The sequence below is a fragment of the Camelina sativa genome, chromosome 14, assembly GCF_000633955.1.
Source record: "Camelina sativa cultivar DH55 chromosome 14, Cs, whole genome shotgun sequence".
In the NCBI taxonomy this organism is placed as follows: domain Eukaryota; kingdom Viridiplantae; phylum Streptophyta; class Magnoliopsida; order Brassicales; family Brassicaceae; genus Camelina; species Camelina sativa.
Genome location: NC_025698.1, coordinates 17,814,362 through 17,839,983, shown reverse-complemented (window position 1 = coordinate 17,839,983; position 25,622 = coordinate 17,814,362). Strand labels below are relative to the sequence as shown.

Genomic DNA, 25,622 nt, shown 5'->3' with positions numbered 1-25,622 from the left:
CATTAATGAATAACATGAACAGTAGAAGTAAGTAGACACACTTTAGAAAGACCAAACAAAAATAGGCAAGACTTTACAATAAGACGACACTGACAACAATGTTTAAGAATGTCACTAAAAATCCTATCTAGCTATTTGAAAAGCTTGAAAGGAAAATGATAAGAATTAAAAACTGCATTTGCCCGTACTTAATAACCACCACATACATACAAGCCAAGTTGACAAGTAGCCTACTAAAGTAGTGAGTACTACTAACTCATGGCTGATCCTGATCGTATGAGTTGAATTGTTTACAATCTCATTGAATAATTGTTTTTTTAATTTCAAACGAACCAGATTACACAACCGAACTTAATCGGTCGGTCTATACACCAATATTAATGCAATTGAATGAATCAAATTTTACGAAAAAGTTATAAAATTGCTTTTTTCACTGATTACAAGTAAAATCGTTATCTAGACCATACGACATGCCAAAGGGTTCTATTTTGGGTTTAATTAATCATACCGAGTACTATCGAACTTAAAGAAATATTTAAGATAAAAAGTTAGTTTAGTTTTTGGTTTTGATGTAAATTTTGAAACCTAACTCAGACTAGACTTGACCAAAAAAATATTTGAACTTAAATTTCATCAAGAAAAACATTTTGGCATCACTTAAAAGTGTAAATTATACCAAATGAAACCTCATTATATATAATCTAATTATAAAAATATAACCTATAATCGATATGAGTTTATATGAGTATGTTTTGTATTTCTAAAATTTAAACATGAAATCTAGATAGTTTGAGATCTAGATCCCATAAACCAATCATTCGACAAAGTAAAATGACCTTTCATTAACCACTAGGATGAATAAAGCCGTACGTGAAGAGTCATTATAAACATTTAAAGAAGCATAATCCCTTTCCCAACGGTCATCAAAGAAGCATAATTGCGATTATACATAATTAGAGTATAAATTAGATACAGCTCATCAATAGTTGTCGACTGAAAAGAGACATGCCACTCCACATATATATGGATTGATAAAATAACACGCAAAAAATTATAAGTGTGGTGCATAATTACCAAATTTTGGCGAGGCAAAAGTTTCATAAATTAAAGTTACTATATAAAATAATGTACGGTTGGTTATAAGATAATGGATGATGCATATGCAAAAAAATGAAAACTTGTACCTAATGATTAGTAATTAATTTAAATGTGGAAAAGTAAAACTAGTGGCGTAGACAAAAGATCCAAGTGTACTAATTGAAAACGAGGAGAACTCTAAATTAAAAAAAAAAAAAAAAAGCATTGTAGTATGGAAGAATTAGGTCATGATTTGCTTTACTTATTTTTATCATTTTCCAAAATACTAGTCGATAATGTAATACGTAATGATGAACAAATGTATGAAATAGTAGAACGTCATCATATCTATACAAGATAAACAATTAATTGTTTCCTTAACTATGATTATATATGATTGATCCGTTTGAGTCACCACTAAGCAGAAAGCTCTAACTATTTGCTTATGAATCAGTGGGATAATACGTATTTAACATTCCGGTATACCTGAATTTATTTAGTTTAAACATACAAACTATTCTTAATTGCGATGAATGGTTTAAATCTATAATTTGGCAATATTCTCCTAAAAATAATGCTTTAGGTTTCCCGAAACCAACTTAGCTAGGGTTTCTTTTGGTTTGCAGTGAGTACGTACGTCTCGATTTGGTTCACATTTCAAAAGAATCAGTGTTTAAACTTGTCGAATATGATCAAATGTATACAGATAATAAGCGGTTATCAAGCTTTTGCAGCGTTGATAATGTCATTTTCTTTTGTCTAACATATATATATATATATATATATATATATATATGTTGTGATTTTAACACGTATACATAAATCGAGGATGTTATTTGAAGCGAAACTAATTGAACAGTGTCGTATCAAAATGTCGAGGATGGAGTCTTTGCTTAAACTAACTAAAAGAAGAAAAAAAAAATTATTGAAAATGAAACTTTTTCGTGTCTTCTAGTCTTTAGCACAATTGAAATATCTTCCAAATCTCGCACCGTCTAATATTTGTCTGAACCAACCATTTTGGCCACACCCAATCTATAGAGCTTCAAACAATCTCTTGAAAAGTTTTTTTATATTGTACCCAAACCACGTCGTTGTGCCCTTTTGCTACAAAAGTTGACCGTCACTTAAAATTTGGTTTTATAAATAGATAAAAGTGTTACAAATTCTCATATGTGGCTAATACACTTAAATTATCTTTAGATTAGACTAGCTCTGTCTATTTGCAGCCTAATCTAGTCCAATACTCAATTTTTAGTCCACAGTCCACTATAGTGATAAGTGAAGCCGATGATGTAATTTATCACACATGAACAGTATGAGTGGACCTTGCCTTTGTTGGTTGATGGAGTAACTATATAGTGGACCAAAATTCACTATATAGTGGACCTTGACTGTGATGTCCTTTTTTTTCCTAGGGTTTCTATTGGCCCAAAATTCACTAGTTTCCTATTGTTATACAATCATTACGCTTTCAAATTTTAAATTATGTCATAATTTATATATATATATATATATATATATATAATATTTAGGAGAACTTGACTCGGTTAATCTTCTCGATAATATCCGATGGATATATATTCTCAAGCCATTATAATTTTAACAATGAAAGAAAAAGTATCATTTTGTGATGTTCTGACTGTTTTTGTGTATGATCAACGTCCACATTTTTTTCATTTAAGTTTTGTTTGTAGTTTTCGTTTTATATGCAAGTCGATATGTTATTGTTGATATATATTATATATATATATATATTAGATTTAGAGTTTTCCTAAATATTAGATATATATATATATATATATAGCTTTTCAAGTACGAGTTGTTTTTCGACATGAATATTTTCTTTTACGTGTATTGAAATTCATTTATAAAATTAGTTATCCATCGTAGAATCTATACATTTATATGCTCAATTACAAATTATTACTAGAAATATTTTGAAAACAGTATCGTCGCGACGTTATATACAATCAAATCTATTCGTAAGTGTAGGATTAAAACCTCACGTTTTTTTTTCACCGATTAACCTCACGTTTAAAAGTTAAAATCAATGTTTTAAAAACCGAACCGAAAGGTGAACCAAAATTTTTTCGGATTACTGGGTCAACTAGTCGGACCGGTTAAACCATAAATCAATTAGTTTATTGGTTTGTTTACATTTTATGAATATAACATCTACTTTTCTATAAATATATAAACAAAACATACATAGTTAAGTACTAAACAGTTAAATTAAAATTTTAAATGATTAGATAAAATAACTAAGTGATTCTTTTATAAATAACAACATTTATTTTTAATTTGGTTTGAGTTTGAAATGTAACAAAAATAAATATTTTAATTTAAGACTGAACCGATGGTTCACGGGATTTTAGCGGGGTTTTATGGTTCTTTGCAGGGTTTTATTTGTTCGGTTTTTAGAGGTAACTTATATCAAAATATCTACTGGGTCACCGTTAGACAGGTTTTTAAAAACATTGCTTTATGTACAATATACTAGTCCGTAAATCTTCCAAATTAAAATTTCGATGTAGAACAATTCTAGCAAAATCAAATATTAAACGGTGGGAAACAATCAATTGGAAATTTGTTTTAATTAGTTCTACTATTTTATATTGTTGTATTAATTATCTTTGTTCTGAAACCAAAGCTGCATGTCTCTAAAACTCATAAAACGTTATGGTTTAATGTGCTCTCTCGTGTGGTTTAATTAGAAAACATTGGTAATAATGGAAAACAGCAACATAAAATAAATAAAAGAAGAAAACGAAAAGTATAACATAATCACCCTAGTTTATTACGAACAATCCAGCCGAACTTAGGCATTAGAATGAGATCGAACGTGCAAATATTTTATGAGAAAAAGCACACGCAAGATGGCAAAAACAAATCTATCCAGATATATATTATCTATCAAATGTGAATTATAAGATATATATGACTTGGACCAATAAAATAAACTAGGCAAATATATTAGATTATGACCGAATTTCACCACAATTTTTTATTTCTCTTATAAAAAAAGTTAATTGATTTATTAAAATTAATTTGGTATGGATGTTGATGTCTTAATAAAATAAAAACAAAACAAGCCAATACCTACACACACATGTGAAGTGGGTTCCAACTCAACCTCCTGCGGACTTTATAAATATAATTACTTACGTTCGCTATTGTGTATATGGGGGGACATTGGTAAAGCCTGATAAGTGATTTGTTCTTGATTCTCTACTGTTTTTTATTATTTATTGTTAGCTAAAGCCGATTTTTTTTGAATGGACGTTGTTATTTTTTATTAAAAAGGTGATTTGGTTACGTAAGAGAGACAATTTGATAAGTAAGTGGGTGGACGTAATACGAGCAATTGCTTTTCAATTTGTACACAAGGCATTACTGTTAACTAGTCATTTGAAAAGTTTTGGACAGTTTAAATCTTCTTATTGTACTTGATTACTCGATTATTTCAACCGGATGATTAGTTTTGATTTGATAGATCGTCTCACCTGTAAATTTATCTCGTCATTAATATTTTCTTAAACCTATACATTATGAGGTGTGTGACGTTTACACATCTCCTCGGATTAAGAAACATAATAATATTTGTGACCAGAAATAGAATCATCCTCCATAAACAAACCATTATATATATCAAATTAATTATATGTTAATCAACATCTTAGAATTTGAAAATGCTCCAAAATAGCATATATTTGGTAAAGTAGACTTTTAGCACTAACACAAAACTAGTATATAGAGATTAACACAAAAGTTAATCTCTAATATCTTTTAAAAGAAATTTGGTCGACGTTAGGAATCACTTCTAGTGCGTTTTCAATTTGTGGTTTTTTTTACCATCTTAGTTTAAAGTTGGCGTTCTACAAATTTCGTAATGAGTCTAAATGTTGGTCTTAAAATAACTCGCTTAAAAGTATTACCATTTCAATTGTAGGATATTATAACATATATTACACAAATATTTTCCAACCATAGAGTGTAAAGGTTTGATACAAAATATATATATATATATATATATATATATATCCATAGAGCGTAAAGTTGTACTTGTAATAAAGCAAAATGAACGGTGCTAACGATATAAATAAGTACATGTAGATGATTCGGATAAAACTATTAAAGAGTAAAATCAAAAGGATCAAAGAAGGCGAATACCCTGCTCACTCCACGAATATGACCACTTTACGGATACACACTAATTTTTAAGACACTTAGAACAGTACTGTTACTGTTTAATGAATGTTAAAATTATATGTATGGTAAATTAAATAATATTGATTCTAATGATGACCATAGAAATGAGTCTATATAATATTTACTTTCTTTTTTTCACTAGTTAGTATGATTGTGTTTTTTGTTTTTTTATGTCAATCAAGCTTTACATAAATAAGCTTTTTCAAATTTACCTGCAACAACAAGTCTATGAATGATATATAACTCATAGCTATTGGAAGAAAAAAAAGAAAAAAAAAAAGCTGTAATATGGTGAACTAGTAGTTTAATTTGGAGAAACAAAAACAATGGGCATAAATAACTTTACTTAATTATTTTTTTTCACTTGTTGCCACAATTGTAATGGAGAAGATGATTGCTTTTGAAGAACTTCCTTTACTTTTTTCCCATGATAGGTAAGATCGACTGATCATAGTAACATGACATTTCCCATTTGGTATCTTTTTTAAAGTTTAAAACATTTTTTTTATCTAAAAACCAAAAGTCAGTGTCTAACTCTTGCATATCAACCAAGAACAGGCACCTACACAAATATTTGTAATATGTGTCTCTGTGTGGATCTATCCACAGTTTTTGTTCCGTATATTAGATCAATAACATTAATTAACACACTACAAAAATTATTTTTACAGTTTATATATCACTGAAAATGAACAATTTCTAGTAAAAAAAAATTATCTAACGTTTCAACGATCTTTTCCAAGTGTACAATTAGCCAAATTAGTCTACATAAGTATATATGTCTTACGTTAAGATACGAAACAATATTTATCAGAATACTGTGAACGTCAACCGATCGATTTTAATAATACAAAATATGATCAGATAAAGTTTAGTTATTAATTTGGACAATCATCTAACATTGTATCTCGTCCAAAAGGAATACGTATAACTATCTCTAACAACTTATAAACTAATGTTTTAAAATTCGGTCAAATAATCGATTTGCCTGCCAATTAATCTTGTACTAGTAAGGAGTAAGTGGACTCCAAAATAATCAATTAAGGACCTTTGAACATTGTTTACTATTTTTTTTTTTGTTTTCTTAACTCTTATTCAGAAACAAAAATATTTATCAAATAAGTTTCAGTTTAAAGACTAAAAGGTATTTTTCCCAATTTATATATATTGTTATGAATAAATTTTCAGTTTAAAGAGAAAAATCTTGGGATCCTTTTGATCATTGGATTTCCCAACTAAACCAGTAAACCAGCCGATCATCTACTGATTGATAGATCTAAAAACCGACTGGTGAATCATGTGGTTTGTTGATAGTCAGTTTATCGATTAATTTTTAGAATCGGATTGCTTGCTTAACACATGATGATGTAGAAATCTACTTATTTTGAAATTGAATAAACAAATGTGATCGAATCATTGTGGTGAAAGTAAAACTATTTTCATTCATTTATGTTGCGTCGACTCGCGAATATAAGAACCAAAACACTAATAATCAAACAATGAAAATTACTTGGTTATAGAATTTACACGTATAAAATGCATATGTGCCATCATGTTGAAGTGTATGTTTTTGTCAGTGTTCAATTCGATGTTAATTTGTAATGATTTTGATATTTTCGTTTTTGGTCCACACGAGTGAAAATGGAAAACAAAAGCTGGAAAATCGAAATCTTAGAAAAGGAAAAGAGAAGTCATGTCAATGTCAATGATAAAAGGTAACATTAACAAAACAAAATTCACTAGAGAACATGAAGCAAACAAAGAGAAAAAAATAGAAAATTGCAAGCATGCTTGTGGTTAGTTAGGTTGTATTAGACGAAATTCTTTATTGTCGGTAGAAGTTATACATCTAGATCATGGTAATTATGTATTTAAATTTCATAATAAAGATCATATGTATAAAGTCGCAGTTAATTTTTTTCTGTAAATTTACAGGATGATAAAAATAGTAAAAATTGCAGGAAATAAACCGAAATTATTTTAATTTTCAGACATGAAAATTCCTAATAAAAAAAAACAATATTCTGATTACAATATACCCTCCACATTAATATTGAAATTCATAGTTTTTTAATAGATTTGTTAATGGTTACATCAAATATGGTGGAGAATTCAAATAAATTAGAAAGAACGTACGGTATCTATTTTCATACTAGTAGATTGACTTTAAACTACTTTAAACTACTTAATCTTAATTAGTGCGAAATAAACACCTATGTGGATTGATTAATAAGGGGACATTTCTGTGATTACTTGATTAAGAGGACATTTAAGAGAACACTTTTTCGGATTGATTAGTTTGTGATACAACTTAAATTTGTGGATTAACGACTTAACTGTCGTCCTTTTAGTATCGTAGTCATGACCTTTTTATACATTTGTATATTTTAGAATTTTAATTTTTACAAACAAGATAGAGATTCTTTACTATTAATAATATGATGTTAAGTAATGATGAAGACCTAGTAGTGTTGTAATTTATAACATCAGAAATGGTATATATGCCTTTGCCAAAAACAATAAATAATAATAATGGTATTTATATGATATTTTCCAAATGAAAATATTAAATTCGAAAGTAAAAATAAAACAAGGTATATGTTACAAAATGCAATTTGGTACATTGTTTTACAGATGTCCCTAATAAGTAGTAATGACTAAGCCATACTTATACATAAAAACATTTATGCTTATTACATTTTGAAAATTATTAGTTTTATTGATGGATTAATATCATTGAAAACTTACAACTAACTTAATATCTTTAAATAAATATATGTTCGTTTAACATAAATGATAAATATGATCACATTCACACAGGACTAAATCAGATATAAGAAATTATTAGAAGCTCCAAAAAAAATCCCAATCCATGCGTACCTTTAATCTAAAATGTACATTTAATCAAAAAAAAAAAAAAATCCCAATCTATGACTATATTTGATAAGATATATTTTTGGGATTTTCCTTTATGATAAAAATTTTGGAATCATAAATTGTATCTGTCACAACAAAAGTTTTTAAGTTTTGAATAAGAAACAAGAAAAATAGCCTCCGACCGACCCTCCGCCTCAGGCTCAGCCACAGCCCAAAGTTTTGAAAGCACATAAAGTATCCTTTCAGCCACGCAAACAAAAAATTTGGGAAAAAATTGCAAATATCAATTTCCGTATAATTAGACTTGTGCTTTTGAGCTTTTTATTTTTCGTCATCGTGCTTTTGAGTGTATTTTTTTTTTTTAGAATTTAAAAATTAAAAATAGGTATTGGGCATGTGAGTCCCATGTAAAATCAGGACCGTTGAAATCATCTTCCAAACTTCTATTTATTCTCATTCTTCTCTTCTCTACAACATCCAAGCTTGAACTTGCTTTCTGCTTCTTCCTTCTTCGTCCTTTGCTCTATATTTCTCTCATATCACTTAAAGAGAAAAAAAAAACAACAAAACTAAAGAGAGTTTCGTTATCACTATCTTCCCTAAACCTCACATACATATAATCAAATATCATCAGAAATGTCTTGCCTAGAGATATATAACAAAGACGTAAGTTATTTTTAAGCTTTGTCCCTTTGATTATTTCTTTTGCTTTGATATAATTAAATGGGCATCTACTTTTCTTCCTCATAAGATTTTGATTATGTAATTAAGTTTTTTGTTCCTTAGATATCAGCTGTGACTACAATAGGAATTTTGTGTTTTTTTAGTAACTAATAATTATGGTAAAACTTTAAAAAGGTTTTGGTGGCTCAAGAAGAGCATGATCAAAAGGGTATGCTCAGTGAAATGGAGAGTCACGATCTTTATGCGCAAAATACATTTAGTTCAACATCTATCCTTTTTTTTTTTTCCCCTTCATATTAGCTTTTAATTAAGCTCTATAATATTGGCTATATTATAGCTCATATTCTTTTCTAACTCATATAAGTATATATATTTGGTTGTACTGGAAATTTAAAGTCGAGAATAAATCCAAATAATCCTGAAAATTGTGTCTACAAAACGAATACGTGGCAATGCACAATAAAGTTAGAAAAAGAGAAGAAAAAAAAACGTTTTTAGTCAAGTTCCAAAACACAAAAACTATTGAACGTAAGAATCTCTTTGTATCAAGAGGGACAAAAGTTGGTAGATACAAATAGAGATATTATTAAACAGGTATAACAATTGACATGTGTGTAGAAATTAATCAAATCAAATGTAAATGAAAATGCAGACGATGAAGAAGAAAGAAGGAGATGAAGAAACAAGAGATGGGACTGTGGATTTCTATGGTCGTCCCTCTATTCGTTCTAACTCAGGCCAATGGGTTGCTGCCATCGTCATTCTTCGTATGTTTCTCTCTTCCCTATTCAAAAATTTACAATATATTAAGCTATATAGATACCAAATATATTAGTTTTATTTTTCTTTTATTAAACTTAAAAAAAAAGAGAGGTCAGTTTCAATTAGTTTTATCAAACAAATTTCATCCGATGAGTGATACCTTAAAATATAGAATCTATATTTTCATATATATTTTTTGGTTCTGCATGTCCTTTTCTAAAAGATACCACATGCAAACTCATGGCATCCTTACATATGTATATTCAGGGCCGGTCCCCATATATTTAATGGATTCGTATCACTATTATGTCTTAATACATTATTTGTATATAGAAACATACATGTTTGCATTATTTTGTAGCACACATGCATGTATATATATAAATAATATACATATTTGTACCGTATAATTATGTAGATATTCCACCTGACAAAGAACATAACGTATAAAATCGATATCAATAAACATAATGACAAAAAAAAAAAGGGATACCGATATGATGTATATCTAAAAGTTTGTGGATTGATTGATATGCATACTTTATCTTTGAGGTATGTAATAAGTTATCAGAAACTAGGAAAGTGACAATAGAACCAACAAATTTATGTAGAATTAACTTCGAGTTGTACGTGAACGTGTCAAGACATATCCATGTGTTCGAACGTAGGCTGCATGTTTTGGTAAAAACCCCAACCCCATGACATATATAAGCTTTTATATATAGATTCTTTTAAATATTTTTGTAACCAGGTAGATCATAGATTGAAATTCATACGAATCCCTGAATATTCTTGTCATTATTTATTTATGAATTATAGAGATCCCTATGTTTTAAAGAAAATAATACCAAGCTATGATGATAATTAATTATTATATAGATTGAACATATGTGTACTTTTCAATCATTTTCTCCAAAAAAACAAAAAAAAAACTAATAATTCGAACGCAACTAATATGATGTAAGAGATCTGAATGATTGAGTGTTTTTATATATTATATGGATCTTGTTTGTCATTTTAGAATAACTGAAAATGAGAACATTCAGATTTCTAAGTGACTCTATATATGAAGAGAGATATTTAGGTTTTTTAAAGATACTTTGATGAAGTTTAACCAAAAAAAGAAAAAGAGAAACTATTTTGAGGAAGACGACACTAATAATATTAAACATAAGTGCAAGGAAAGCATGTGTTAGTGGAATTACGCTGCCTTACACGTAATTACCCATTTCATTTTCTATGTCGTTAGCTAATGCCACGTGCACTTCTTCACATTTTTTCCTCACATTTTTATCTTATAGTAAGTTGTGTTGATATTAAATTACACTTTTAGAATATTTCACAAAACATCTATTTTATACATAAACACAAATTTAGAGATTTTAGTGGTCTTCTTTTTTCTTTTCCTTTTTGCTTTTTTTGATTAAGTTAGTAGGATCCACGTAATACTTTTAATAAAAATTTCATAAGATTATTATTATTAGTTAACGATTTGTATTTCGCATATGGAATTCGATTAGCTAACATTTTAGTTAATTGTAATATCATATAAGTTTTGATTTCGTTAGAAGGTGGGACAATAATGAAGTAGTCATTAAATACAATCTAACCAAGAAGTGTTAACGTCATCTTGACGAACACGGAACTTAGTTTCAATTATTAAACAATCATTCAATGTCATTCATTCATCTACCTATTCCGGTTTCTTTCAAATCAAATAGTAATATATAGTTTGGTTCAATTGCTAAACCAATTTCTAATATAATCTTTCCGGTTTAACAGTGAACCAGGGGTTGGCGACACTAGCATTCTTTGGAGTTGGAGTGAATCTGGTGCTGTTCCTAACGCGCGTTTTGCAACAAAACAACGCAGACGCAGCTAACAATGTTAGCAAATGGACAGGAACTGTTTATATCTTCTCATTGGTCGGAGCGTTTCTTAGCGATTCCTACTGGGGTCGTTACAAGACTTGTGCTATCTTCCAAGTCATTTTTGTCATTGTAAGTTAATAGCAACAACCAAAATGTGATTCATCCAATGTTAAAACGTTTCTACGCTGATTCTAACGCTTTCTTTTTATGTGAAACCTCAGGGACTTTCATCGCTATCGCTATCATCGTACATGTTCTTGATCAGACCAATAGGTTGCGGGGATGAAGTCACACCTTGTGGTTCGCATTCCATGATGGAGATCACAATGTTCTACTTCTCCATCTACTTGATCGCATTGGGATATGGCGGTTACCAACCAAACATTGCAACTCTTGGAGCGGATCAGTTCGATGAGGAGCATCCTAAAGAAGGGTACTCAAAGATCGCCTTCTTCAGCTACTTCTACCTTGCTTTGAACCTCGGTTCACTCTTTTCAAACACCATCTTGGGATATTTTGAAGACGAGGGAATGTGGGCGCTCGGGTTTTGGGCGTCCACTGGCTCTGCTGTCATTGCTTTGATTCTTTTCCTCGTTGGAACACCGAGATACCGATATTTCAAGCCCACGGGTAATCCTCTTTCGAGGTTTTGCCAAGTTTTGGTCGCTGCAACGAAGAAATCATCGGTGGAGGCGCCATTACGAGGGAGAGAGGAGATGTATGATGGAGACAGCCAAGGGAAAAATGCTTCTGAAAATACAGGGAGAAGGATAATGCATACCGATGAATTCAAGTAAGTTGCCAAGAAACCACAATTTCACCATATACTTCAATGCCATGGATGTGTTCTAACATGTTTCTTTTGGAACTTCAGATTCTTGGACAAAGCAGCTTACATCACTGCAAGAGATCTAGATGACAAGAAACAAGACGCAGTGAACCCATGGAGGCTCTGTCCGGTGACACAAGTTGAGGAAGTCAAGTGCATTCTTAGACTGATGCCAATTTGGCTATGCACTATTATCTACTCAGTCGTCTTCACCCAAATGGCATCTCTCTTTGTGGAGCAAGGCGCTGCGATGAATACCAATATCTCGGATTTCAAAATCCCTCCCGCAAGTATGTCCAGCTTTGACATCCTTAGCGTCGCTCTGTTCATATTCCTATACAGAAGAGTTCTCGAGCCAGTCGCCAACAGATTCAAGAAGAATGGATCAAAGGGAATCACCGAGCTTCACAGGATGGGAATCGGGCTTGTGATTGCTATCATCGCTATGGTTGCTGCTGGAGTTGTGGAATGTTATAGGCTTAAGTATGCAGACAAGAGTTGTACTCACTGTGATGGCTCAAGCTCCTTAAGCATCTTCTGGCAGGTAATGATCACAAACATGAAAACCCACTTCAGTCCTTAGATAAACAACTTACCGAAGAAACTTTTGAGTCCTGACAATCTTTTCTTCTTTGCAGGCTCCACAATACTCGCTCATAGGGGCATCAGAAGTGTTCATGTACGTAGGTCAGCTTGAGTTCTTCAACGCGCAGACACCAGACGGACTAAAGAGCTTCGGGAGTGCTCTATGTATGATGTCAATGTCAATGGGGAACTTTGTGAGTAGCTTGTTGGTGACAATGGTGGTGAAGATCTCTACAGAGGATCACATGCCTGGTTGGATTCCAAGGAACCTCAACAAAGGTCACTTGGACAGATTCTACTTCCTCTTGGCTGCATTAACCAGCATTGACCTGGTAGTATACATTGCATGTGCGAAGTGGTACAAATCTATACAACTAGAAGGAAAAAATGAGATGCAAGACATGAGTGATGATGATGAAGATGACTCTGAGAGTGAAGAGGAACGAGAGAAGGATTCTAAAGTCTAACAAATGTGTGGTTTTGTTTTTTCAGTTTTTCCGGTGATGTGTAAAACAACAAACTGATTCATAATAAAAAGGCTAAATCGGATTAGTCTTTTTTCGTCGAAAAATCTACTTCTTTAAAATCCTAAGCCATAAAGACTTAACTGTCATGTATTATGTGGATTACTCTTACCAGTAAGTAATAAGATGAGTGAGACAGAAATCTTTCATGACATGTACTCAACCAAAACCAGAAAGAAAGAAAAAAAAAACTTTAATAACTTGAAAATATATATGGTTGTTTGATTCACTGGTGAGTGATTCAAAAAAAATATGGATCAAAGCGTGTCATAAGTAAGAAAGTGAGTAAAGTGAAGATGTAGTGTAGCTCAAGAAGTAAAATAAAACATCATCCACCTATCTTTATCTTACGGACTTGTATGAGATGTGTTGATTCTTCACGCCAAATGGGTTGCGCGCCGCTTTGAACAAGAGTTACATGTTGTCCTTCCTTAAGCATATCCTCGTCCTGAGCATCATATTACAGATAAGTGTTTGCAAAATCACTTCTGCAAGAAAATGTAAGCTTGATAGATGAGAAGGAGCATGGTTAATGTAGTACCTGTAAGAGTTTCAGAGATCGGGCATATGTATCTTCAGCATCATCCGAGAACTCCATATATATAGGCATGACACCTTGATATAGAGCCAGCCTTTGCATTATCCTTCTCCTAAAGGAAAGAAACGATAAGATCGATCAAACCCAATTCCTCTGATTAAAAAGTTGCATAGACATTCACTGAATGACAGATAAACAAAACACTTACTGGTTTGTGAAGGCGAAAATTGTAGCGGATGGGCGGTAATGGCTTAGATGAACTGCCATAGATCCGGTTCTCGTGAATAAAATTAGCGGCGCGCTCAGTGTATTTGCCATTATAGAGGCATGAAAAGCAAACATCTGGCCCATGTGACCCTGTAACAACAAGAATGTCAGTATTAACATTTCACATTTGACTAATATACCATATTTAATAGTTATGGTATGAGGAATGTGAGAGTACCTTGTATGCAGTGGTGCGGGTTGTAGAGGTTCTGACAGGTAGACTTGCCTCAGTTCTCAACGCCACAGTATGCATTACGTTAACAGCTTTCAGCGGGAACCTGATATCCGAGAATTTAAAAACAAAGGACAAAGAACATTCAAGATCACATGACATGTAAGTTATATTGACAAAATAAAGAAAGGTTTGATTAAAATACGAACTTTCCATGTGCGGTTTCACCAGAAAGCATGATAGCATCTGCACCTTCACGTACTGCAATTGCAATGTCAGAGACTTCAGCTCTTGTAGGTGTTGGATGGTTAATCATACTCTCTAGCATGTTTGTGGCGACAATCACTGGTTTATGAATGCTCCTACACCTTCTGATTATCTCTTCCTAAAAATTGAGACATAATAGCAAAAGCATAAGTACCAACAAAGTCTAAGTCTATATTTCATAATTTAAAGTCTTGGATTTACCTGTAACAAGGGAACCTCTTCAATGGGAAGTTCAGCTCCAAGATCTCCACGAGCAACCATCGCCTGAAAAAGAATCAATAATTATATAAGCTAAGGAAAAACTCAGCACTAAGCATCAACATACCAACTTTGATCATAGAAAAGACTTTGAAACTAACCCCATCACAAGCAGATATGATAGAAGGAAGATTCTTTATAGAGTCCGCACTTTCGATTTTCACAATCACTGATATGTCTGCACTGCAGGCTATCAGAACATTTAAAAATTTCTATTAGTTTCACAGACATTTTCACCAAAGCTGATAGGAGACTGGAGAAAATAGGCCAGACTTACTTTTGAGATAGTTCTTCAACTCATGGACAACTTTAGCATCTTTAACAAAGGAGACGGCGTAGAAATCGACTTGGTTATCCACTCCAAATTTGATGTCTTCCCAATCTTTGTCTGCAGTGGAGTTAAAAGTAAAGAACCAAAGTGAGTAATAATAATAATTCAAAAAAGCTTTTTTTTTAGTTCAAAACGTTCCTTGATGGTATCAACCTGCAATGGAAGGAAGAGTCGCACTCTTTCCTCGAACATTCAAGTGACGTCTAGACTGAAGCTCTCCACCATCAATTACTACACACTTCACCAAATCGCTAGTCTTTGATGTAACACCTAGTGACATCATCCCACCTAGTAATAAAGAGACACAAGAAGCAACCTCTTGTCACAAATGAACTAAAAACAAAGAGTCCAAAACCCACAAAGATTACTAGTACCCTTACCATCCACCAAAAGTATGTCCCCAACTTCAACATCGTTTACAAAATCATCATAGTTTACACTAACAGTGTCTTTAAGCGAAACACCTCTCTTGATAGTAAAGTTAAACTCTTGACCCTCTTCAAGAATTATCGGCTGAGGTACATCCCCACTTCGAACCTCAGGACCCTTCACACAACATAGCATACAAATAAATAAAAACACAAACTTTCATAACATATTCATCACATCAAACTAAAAAGAGTTTACCTTTGTATCCAACATAATGGCGATGGCTTTGTCAACAAACAGAGAATTGTATTCCTTAACCAAATCAATAGTTTTCTGATGAGAAGCATGATCACCATGAGACATATTCAAACGAGCCACGTTCATTCCAGCTTCAGCGAGCTTCCATATCATCTCCCTAGAACTCGAAGACGGTCCAATCGTACACACAATCTTAGTCTTCCTCCTCGAATCATTATTACTTATTTTAGAATCCGCCAGTTTATATGATGAATCAACTGAAGAATCCAACACTCCCTAACAAATAAACCCACAAATTCACATTCAAAACAGTAATATTCAGATTGAATGGTATCATAATCGAATCCTAACAATACTGAAACAGACGGAACGTGACAAACAAGAAAACAAAATTAGCAATTAGGGGAAAACTCAAAAAAAAAAAATGAATGAACTCACCACATCAAAAGCACCGTTCTCTGCATACGCTTGAACTCTTCGGGTGTCTTGACTGATTTTAATCGATCTGACGGAGAGAGAGCATTGACGGAGAGAGATACTAGACCTTCCAACGCCGATTAGAGTTCGCCGGAGAGGTGATAGGGAAACTCCAATGTTTTTGCAGGAGGAGAGAGTGCGATCTACAGACATTCCGGTGGAGATTTGACCTACAGCCGCCATGTGCACAGCACCTGAGGATGAACAGAGGAGAAGCAGAGGAGAGAGAGAGAGAGAGAGAGGGAAGGAGGGGCGGAGAAAGAGAGAGAGAGGGTTTCGTCTTGTTCTTATTGGTTGTTTTGGTAGGACAGTTACACTGAACCCTCTGACTCAGAGAGAAGCAGCAAACAAAGCAAACTGTATAAGTTATGTTCTGTCTGATATTTTTTTCTCAGCTACATTCGCATATACCAAAGTTGATTTCTTCCTTGTCGTATATACCATAAAGTTTTTATATTTATATGAAATGAAAAAGTAGAATTTTTAATGGAATTATACGAATTTGTTACGTCTGAACGCTTAAAAATTAGAAATAAAATAAACAAAAGTAAAAGGACTTCATCTCTTTTCTCTCTCTCCAATTTTTCTCATATAGGGAGAAACTCTCTGATCAACTTTTTGTTCACCGGTTGGTATTTCTTGGCTTAGTTTTCTGTAGATCGGACTCATTTCTGGCATTTTCGATTCTTTCAACAGAGTTAGTTGGCTCTTTCTCCGGCAACGGTAGTTACCCTATCGCCGTTTTGGCTGGTTCTTTCTCCAGCAGCGGTGACTACCTTAGCTCCGTTTTGGCTGGCTCTTTCTCCCCTTAACACCGTTTAGGCTGGCTTTTTTGTAGTAGATCCGCCGCCTTTCTCTAAACGGTATTTGGTTTTAGTTTTTTTTGTTGTCTCAATTGAATCGGTTAATCTTCAGATCCGCTTTTGATTGCTTCTATCATTCATTTGGTTTGATTTGAAGTAATTGATGATGATGCATGCTTTTATGCCGAAGCTTGATGGATCGATGGAGTTTGTTTGGTTTGCAGGTTTATGATGTAGATCTACTTTCTTGGAGATCGGAAAGCTACTTATTGAAGACGAAGATGAAGAAGTTCTGCTTTGGAGTCATTTTCTCAGCAAAATTGGAATCCGCTTTTTTATGAGTGTAGATTGAGATTCTAGTGTAACTTTCCGGCGATTTCTACAGGAATCGAAGTTTTCTGGTGCTATTTTCGTCTGCCGGTAATCAGAGACTCCAATATTCGACTTCCCACATGTCAACCATCATGTCTCTCTCTTACCACGTGATCTGTGTTCCATACTATCTCTTCAGTCTCAAGGAAGAATTTATATTTGGGCCTGTGGACTTTTGTTTTAGTTGGTTTGTATTGTAGACTTGTTTCTTTTGGCTTGTAATGTTGGGCTTGGCTTATAATGTTGGCCTGTTTACTAGGCTTTAATCAATAAAAGAAACTGTTGTAAAAAAAAAAAAAAAAGAACGCTTAGAAATATTGTACTGTCGGTCCAAAATTAGTTGAAATTATTTTGGTAACCAAACCAAGGAACCTGTGATTTGATGGTAAGCTAAATTGGTCAGTAAGAATAAATTTTAATAAACATTGATAATATTTACTTGATACATTATAGTAATGAGGTTTCTCAATATGCGATTAGTACGGATAGTGACACAACGAAAACATTTAACATAAAAACTACTAAACTACAAGTTTACAACTAAAAGAACTTTAAAAAAAAAATTTAACCACTTAAAATAAAAAAATAATTTAGCGATCTCTTTTATAAGTAAAAAAATCAGGTAATTTAAACAGTTTGTACATAAACACCAGTTCTCTTTACCCAGAAAAAGAAAAACATTTTTTTGATAATTTAAACCTTCTCCCCCTCCCCCCAATTTAAACCTTTTTTGTCGGCAATTTTCTATAAAAAAAGAGGATTAATTTGTATTTAAGACGTTTTCCAACAGGGAGTTCTAAGAGGGTATATAACTCAAAAGAAGGAAAAAAAATAAATCAGAAATAAGAAATGACACTTTTTCAAAACTATATTTAAGTGGGTTTCCAATGAAGAGTTAGTAACTAGTAGAACTTAGTAACACTCATTTCTTTATACTACTAGATAACACTTAACAGTCTTCAGACCAGTAAACTAAACTCTAAGACTATCACATCCATTGTCTTTATCGTAGCCGAGTTGCACACACTTCATATACCAAACACATATAGCTAAACAGTCACAAATCGGATGTACATTATTAAATGGAAACTTGTGGATTAATGTATGTATGTTTCGTAGATGTAGGTCTACCTTGTTACAAGTGCAGAATTTTGCATTTACATGTGAAATCAGTCAATCACCTAGTAAAAAGTAATAATTTATTTTGGCATTTGTATAACTTTTTGTCGTATGTATGTTAGAGATTAGAGTACATACTGCTATGTTTTCGTTTATTATTTACCAAAAAAAAAAAAAAAAATTCATTTAAATATATCGTGTCATCACATGACGCAAAAAAAATACTACCTTATCATTTTAGAAGTAAGATTAAAAAAATCCAAGATTACGCTCATGGCACAATTACAAATTTTTGTGAAATCATTTAATTTAAGTACTGATACATTATGTAAAATAAAAGTTTATAACTGGTGAATTGCAACAAATTCTTATATATTGTTACATTTTTTTAAATAATTAACGTATGTAATTATTGAGATTGGAGTCCTTACATGAGAAAAGATTTTTTAGTGACTTTATGAATTATACCGAGAGGTCAAAATCTATCGACCAATATTTTATGAAATACGCAAATCTAATAATTGATAAAGTTGGTCTTTTATATAAAACATACATTGACGACGTTAACTGCTTACGATTAGGTGCCTATATGTCGTCATGTGATGATAAGGTAGTATTTTAGAAGTACTACCTTATCATTTTAAAAAAATACTACCTTATCATTTTAGAAGTAAGATTTTAAAAATACACGTCTAATAATTGATAATATATGTCGTAATTTCCCACTCAAATAGGTGCCTATATCCGATCCTGTGAACGTAGACGTGTAATTGAAAAAAATCGCCTTGAGACGACGTTAACTGCTTACGATTATGAATTATTGATAAGTAAACCTATATTATAATACTAGTATTCTGATACATACCTACTATATATATCTAGAAGAATGAACAATTCTGCAACACATTACAGCGGAATCATTGTATCATATAGTGGCCAAGTTTACGTGTAATGTAATGGTTGAGTTTACCAACTGTTGAAAGACTAAACGAGATAGAAGGTTTAAAAAATTTAGGCTCACCTGCGAGACACATGAGAATCACGTGGGGTTGGAGCGTGTTGAGACCACGTGAAAAGAGTGCAAAAACGACAGCTTTTCTCAGGAAATTTTTCAAGAGTTCAAAAACAGAATCAAAGCGTTAATACCTAAATCGGTACCTGAAATTGCTTAAGCTGGCACGATGGAATAAAACGGCGGTGTCGGAGGAACGGAGAGTAAACGTCGCCTGGAAAATCGCTGAAGATGTGGAGAGATTCGCCGAAAAAGACGAAGAGAAAAGGTATTGTTTTGATTTTGTGTTTCTCTCGTGTCGATTTGGTCGAGGGAGAGAAGAAAGAAAAAAAAATAAAAATAAGAAAACAAAACTAAACCAATAAAAACCGGACACATGTCGAGTTTCTGTCTATCTAAACGGATGGCCGCAGAGAGGTGTGTCTCTCAAAAGTGAGGATTAAAACTTTTCTTTTTTTGCTTATATTACCAAAAAAATCAAAGATATCCCAAGGAGTTGTGCAATGGGTTTGCTCTAAGACTAAGAGAATTGAATCCAAGGATGGCGAAGGATACGCTATCGTCGTTTCACTCAGTTTCATCGCCGGTGAAACATTCCGATCTGCTTCGGGAGGCTTTTGCTCGATTGAACACACTGACCACGAAATTTCAGGAAGAGAAGTCGCGTAGCATGTTACACGACCAGCAGCACACTCAGGTATCGTTTCTTCATCCGGAACCTTGCCGTAGAGAAATAGGTAACTGGATCGTGTGAATCTGTGGTTACAAATCTTGCAATGCCAATGTTTTGATGGTAAACACATTCATGGATGGATTGCAACTGCTGCTCAGCGTCCTTTTTTTCTTTTTTTTAATCTAATATGGTTTTCAAGTTTTCCGTCGCCTTTGCATCTCCTATTGATGGCCAGAAACCGGGAACTTCTGGCCGTCTTCGTAAGAAGGTTCGTCGATCGATCCCGAAATGGAGTTGGTTGAGTTTTTTTTCTTTTCCAACATTTTGCTTTTGGATCGGATATGTTTAGATTGTCATGACTAGATTTTATGAGAGACTAACAATCTGTTAGCATCTGATCTATATTGAATGTGCAGATAAGGTGAATGATGACTGATTTACGGACTACACATACATGTCACAACTGTATTAACATCATTATAAACGTAAGTTCTTGAATTCTTCAAAGTCAGCAAAACCATCAAGATTCTTGGCATAAACTCGGATCATTCTCCCACAATCCCACGCCTTAGCCTCCTCAGCGAACCCTAGTCGTTCCAACACATCACTTAGCATGAAGTTCCATGATGATAAGTTAGCTCAGTTCACATAACACATTAAACGCCCTGACAACCGCTTCATCATCATCATCAACAACAACTCTTCGTTCCTTTGCTATTTGAAAGGACGTCGTGGTAAAACCGAAGGAACTCGTCTAAATTAACGAAGGCTCTGTTTTCCAACTATCTGTGCAATCTCATCGGGAGTGTGTTCCGTCCAGCCGAGTTTTTGAAGAATCCAAGTGGAGGTCGTCGAGGGTCACGAGCCCGTCTTGGTTCTTATCGAGCTTCTTAAACATTCTTTGAAGATCGTTAGTGCTTATCAATGGACAATCCATAGATTTGTATCTGTTTCTGACCAGATCATGGTTTCCCTAGCATAAGCGATGGGTTGCTTTAGAAGGCAAGGCGTCATGAAACAGCGAAAAGAAAAGAAGGAGAGTAGCAAAGAAGAATTGTCTTGGGAAGAAGAATTCAACGATATGAAGAAGAGACTCGAAGATAAAATTGTCAAAGAAGGTGGCGAGGTCTGATTAAATTCTTGATCCAGTTTTGACAAGTACTACTAGTTGTAGTTTTCTCATGATGCTTTTTAATTTACAACAAAACATGTAAATTCTACTATTAAACTTCAAAGATTTCTAGCGTTGGATAGGCAAAAGTTGCTAGTTCGATACTAAGGGACAAGAATACAAAACACCAAGCACATTCATAGCAAACGCATAGTAAAAAGTAACATATAAAAAACACCACCACACAGAAAAGTAGGAAAACCATCCTACTTAAAAGAAACCCAAACTTTAGAGCATTCATGATTTATCAATCACTAATTATAGGTAGGGTAGTAACACCACTAGAAGATTTTTTGGCAAACGAACTCATGAAGAGGAGAGAGAGGGTGTCTTTCTTGATGGTTCTTCTGATGATGGCTATGCGATGACGGGGAGACCGCTGACTACGATGACCCATATATGGGTAAGTGTACCTTATGTAGAAAGTTGCATCTCTGGCCATGAGCACATCCTCATTTGGGGGCTGCGCATTCCCCATAGGTTCCACAGCCACCATTAAAATCACCAATTTTGACAGATCGGGATTAGCAACAGCAATAGCTTCATTCTCTTCGACGAATGCAAATTCCATGTATAGACGAATCCAGGCATATTTTAGCAGCTCTGATTCTTCCACCTGAAAAAAAAAAAGCAAACACATCACATATTGATCACATCAATGTCAGGAGCAAAATCAAAGTGAAACTTAACCGAGGGTCTTAATGATCTTACCAGGTAGAAACGTTTCTTATCACTGAAATCATTCTCTGGAGGCCACTCAGGCAGTTCACGTCGGTAGCAATCAGGTCTTGGTCCGTAATGAAGACGCCCAGGTCCTGTTCCCCATACACAGAGAAAGTCACACGACATTTAAGTGTGCATGCATGCAGAAGGCATAAAAAGACTGGAAACTAGCTAAGGGTATTATATAGTATGAAAGGAATTAGAAGAATTTGTTGTTGTTATGATAGACTGGATGAGAGTACTTACGTGGATGTTTGGGCTTAAACCTAGCAGTAAACCAAGTGACGGACTTCTTTCTATGGCCTAAGTGAACAAGGCTAGTTTGAAATTGTCTACTGGTCTCCTTCACAAGCAAAGTGATATGATATGTGCGATGTCCAGGTTCAGGTAGCTCATTGAGTATGTCAAGACTATCGAACTGGAGGTTCGTCCCCTGCCGTAATTAACAATTAATTAACTAAGGGAAACACTCAAAGAAAATAAGGAGGAAAGAGATTAGGTTTTTAAATATATACCTTTGACATATTAAACTTATGGACCCCAATCTTAGCATATAAGATGAGAAGGGGGAGTTCATCATCGTAATTATATTCTTTAAAACTGATAGGCGCAACTCCAACAAATCCAAAGCGTTTTGGTATCTTCAAATGATCAATTTCGAACCCCTGATAATTTACAAATTAGGGGTTTTTTAATACGAAAATTAGAATTAGGGTTACAGCTTGGTGAATCAAAACGACCTAATTAAAGAGATAAAAGAGGATGAGAGATGATTACATTATTACATTTCCACACTTCTTCCCAATACGCGACTTCTGCCTGGTACCGCTTTTCCTCTTCTTCCTCGTACAGCTTTTCCTCCTGGTCACTCTCTGCACCCATTCTTTGTCGTCGTATCGCGCGACTGATGCTTTTTTTTTTTTTTTAACTCGACTTAGGGTTTTCTCAACGCGACATGACATCATTGCCCTGCCTTATATAGTTATATGCATCTCGATTCATTTATGGGCCTGAATTGGGCCCTCCATCCTTCAAAACAAAAACAAAAGCATCGGGCTTAAAAACAAGGGAGACTTTAAAATGGTGCGGCCCTCTTTAAGAATATTTGATTCGTGAGCACACTTCTTTCGTCGGAAACCATTTTAAAATTAAAATTTGTGTTCAACTCCATGGTTTTTTTGGTGAATTTTGTGAATATATATCTAGTTTGGTTCTCAAAGTTAGTAACTCACCAGATTGTGACACGTGTTAATTTTAACGATCAGAGATCAAAGTTAAAAATTCATCAGATCGTAACACATGTCAGTTTTAACGATTAAATATCAAAGTTAATAATTCATCAGATCATGACACATATCAATTTTAACCATCAAAAATCACATATCAAAGTTAGTAACTCATCAGATCGTGACACGTGTCAAGCTTGGTAAAACGATGCATAAGATAATTGTAATTTTATTATATTAAAAGAACTTTGTTAATCATAAAAGGAAAAAGATTGTAAATACACTCCTCCATATAAGCAAATAGACGATGACATATTTTTTCCAAACAAAGTAAATACACCCCTCAATATAAGCAAGTAGATGACGACTAATTTTTCACCAAACAAAATAATTTCTACTAGCTTTGTTTTTCTTGGTAAAATTTTCTTTAATGTTTTTTATTAACCTTTTGTTTTACACATCATTATTTTTGCACAATTCTCGAAGGCAATTTGTTGTCTAACCAAAGCAACTATATAAAAATATTCCTAGATATTACCACATGTTTTCGTCGTCGTTTTTTTGAATTTTGTTTTGTTTCTCAATTTCATAATGCATAATACGCAATCTTTGACTTTAAAGTGTTAACAAATTTCTTATGCATAATAACTAAAGTGTTTGGGATTAACAAATTCTCATAGTGTTATTATTATTTCTATTAATTTGCAGGACATGTAGCATAAAAAAAGATGAATACACAAATGCAAGATAACAACAGAGATTATATAACACTAGATCAACTAAACAGAAAGCGTTCTTATCGTCGAACGATAGTACATCTTACAAGAGAGTAAACATAGATCGTCTTATATTATTCATCTAACAAAATAATTTATTCAAAAATGTTGCTTTAAACTTTGTTCTATTGGTGAAACTTTTTAAATGGGAAGTCAAATTTTCCTTATCTTTTTAAACCAAAATATATATACTCCTACTTTCTCCTTTTCCAGTTTGGAATATGTAAGATTAATATGTTGACCCAAAAAGAAATGGAAGATTAATATATGCATCTTCTTTTTCTAATACTTTATCTTAAAACTTATTGTAGTAGTTTTAGATTGTTTTCTTTAATTTATATTTTCATCTTTGAATTATTTGAGATTCATATATTACCATGCTTATAATTTTCTATTATTTATTTAATTATGTTAAATTAATTTTCTTCTAATTTCTCAACCTTGATTGGTTGGTCATAGACCTTTTTTTTGTGAAAACATAATTGTTACCATTCATTCAATCTCAAAAGGAGATAAAGAGGAGAAGGTCATCAACCCAATGGTTGGATAAAATAGGCTAATCAAACACAAGCTTACAACAAACATAGATAGATTGGAAAAACATAAATGGTTGTTGATAGATCTATAGGAGCTTGGAGACAGAGGATGATATATCATGGTGTGTAAAAAAAAACTTCCATTAAATACATTGGAAAATTTAACATTAGTTACCATCAAAAGATTTTGTGATGTTGGAAAAGGGTGTTTAGTTTCATTGGTTGTTGGAGCAAGCCACTTTGAAATAGCTTAAAAATGTGAACATGTTCTTTCCACACAGGAGGAGGGCAGAATCGATGTTCTTTCTATGGTGGAGGAGGTTGGATGCAAAGTTATCTTCCCAAGAGAAGAAGGTAGGAGAGGTTGGACGCAAAGTTATCTCCCCAAGGGAGGAAGGTTGGACGTAAGGTTATCTCTCCAAGGGAGGAAGGCGGAGTGAAAGTTCTCTCTATGGTGGAGGAGGTTGGACGAAATGTTCTCTCCATAAGGGAGGATGGCAGAACCGAGGTTCTCTCCATGATTAGTCATATACTATTGTGATGTAATTTATTTTTTATTCAAAATGTTTTTTGAACCAACAATTTTAGTGATTAAAGAAACTATGCAAAAGTAAAATTAAAGAGACATATAATAGTTGACTTAATTTGTTCATATAGATATTTTTTAGGTAGTGATAAATAATATATTTTGTAACATACAATATAACTAGGTGTAAAAAATACACTTTTAATGGTAACTTACATAAAAGATTTGTATATGGATATAAATCAGTGTATTATAGCAAAAACAAAATTATAAATAATGTATAATAAATTTTATTATATTTTTCTTAAATTTAACTTTATTTACAAA

At 33.0% G+C, this 25,622-nt stretch overlaps 3 protein-coding genes and 1 pseudogene across 3 annotated transcripts; 1 reads left to right on the top strand and 3 right to left on the bottom strand.

The window, feature by feature from the left end:
* Window positions 8,632–13,573, top strand: LOC104741844 (protein NRT1/ PTR FAMILY 7.3). The gene is made up of 6 exons (XM_010462766.2): window positions 8,632–8,832; window positions 9,503–9,617; window positions 11,395–11,612; window positions 11,705–12,276; window positions 12,358–12,856; window positions 12,951–13,573. The coding sequence occupies exons 1-6, from the start codon at window positions 8,803–8,805 to the stop codon at window positions 13,362–13,364; spliced, it is 1,848 nt and encodes a 615-aa protein (XP_010461068.1). The 5' UTR covers window positions 8,632–8,802; the 3' UTR covers window positions 13,365–13,573.
* On the bottom strand, window positions 13,619–16,718 carry LOC104741843 (plastidial pyruvate kinase 3, chloroplastic). The gene is made up of 12 exons (XM_010462765.2): window positions 16,320–16,718; window positions 15,882–16,157; window positions 15,635–15,800; window positions 15,408–15,542; window positions 15,201–15,311; window positions 15,025–15,113; window positions 14,867–14,929; window positions 14,608–14,783; window positions 14,405–14,504; window positions 14,168–14,316; window positions 13,963–14,071; window positions 13,619–13,869 (listed from the first exon to the last, which is right to left on the bottom strand). Exons 1-12 carry the CDS (start codon window positions 16,539–16,541, stop codon window positions 13,750–13,752), a joined length of 1,716 nt encoding a protein of 571 aa, XP_010461067.1. The 5' UTR covers window positions 16,542–16,718; the 3' UTR covers window positions 13,619–13,749.
* Window positions 19,988–21,564, bottom strand: LOC109128890 (annotated as a pseudogene).
* Window positions 21,625–23,159, bottom strand: LOC104743727 (UPF0725 protein At1g02770-like). The gene is made up of 5 exons (XM_010464775.2): window positions 23,009–23,159; window positions 22,747–22,896; window positions 22,478–22,664; window positions 22,220–22,323; window positions 21,625–22,124 (listed from the first exon to the last, which is right to left on the bottom strand). Exons 1-5 carry the CDS (start codon window positions 23,111–23,113, stop codon window positions 21,756–21,758), a joined length of 915 nt encoding a protein of 304 aa, XP_010463077.1. The 5' UTR covers window positions 23,114–23,159; the 3' UTR covers window positions 21,625–21,755.

What these genes read in the sequence shown, in the direction of transcription:
- LOC104741844 (XM_010462766.2), top strand. Translation starts at nt 8,803, where the DNA reads ATGTCTTGCCTAGAGATATATAACAAAGAC. An exon ending in TCCAAGTCATTTTTGTCATT is followed by an intron (nt 11,613 to 11,704) that starts GTAAGTTAATAG and finishes GTGAAACCTCAG; the next exon opens with GGACTTTCATCGCTATCGCT. An exon ending in CCTTAAGCATCTTCTGGCAG is followed by an intron (nt 12,857 to 12,950) that starts GTAATGATCACA and finishes TCTTCTTTGCAG; the next exon opens with GCTCCACAATACTCGCTCAT.
- LOC104741843 (XM_010462765.2), bottom strand. Translation starts at nt 16,541, where the DNA reads ATGGCGGCTGTAGGTCAAATCTCCACCGGAATGTCTGTAGATCGCACT. An exon ending in CCATTATGTTGGATACAAAG is followed by an intron (nt 15,801 to 15,881) that starts GTAAACTCTTTT and finishes TGTTGTGTGAAG; the next exon opens with GGTCCTGAGGTTCGAAGTGG. An exon ending in TCATATCTGCTTGTGATGGG is followed by an intron (nt 14,930 to 15,024) that starts GTTAGTTTCAAA and finishes ATTCTTTTTCAG; the next exon opens with GCGATGGTTGCTCGTGGAGA.
- LOC104743727 (XM_010464775.2), bottom strand. Translation starts at nt 23,113, where the DNA reads ATGGGTGCAGAGAGTGACCAGGAGGAAAAGCTGTACGAGGAAGAAGAG. An exon ending in AAGTGTGGAAATGTAATAAT is followed by an intron (nt 22,897 to 23,008) that starts GTAATCATCTCT and finishes GTAAATTATCAG; the next exon opens with GGGTTCGAAATTGATCATTT. An exon ending in ATAAGAAACGTTTCTACCTG is followed by an intron (nt 22,125 to 22,219) that starts GTAAGATCATTA and finishes TTTTTTTTTCAG; the next exon opens with GTGGAAGAATCAGAGCTGCT.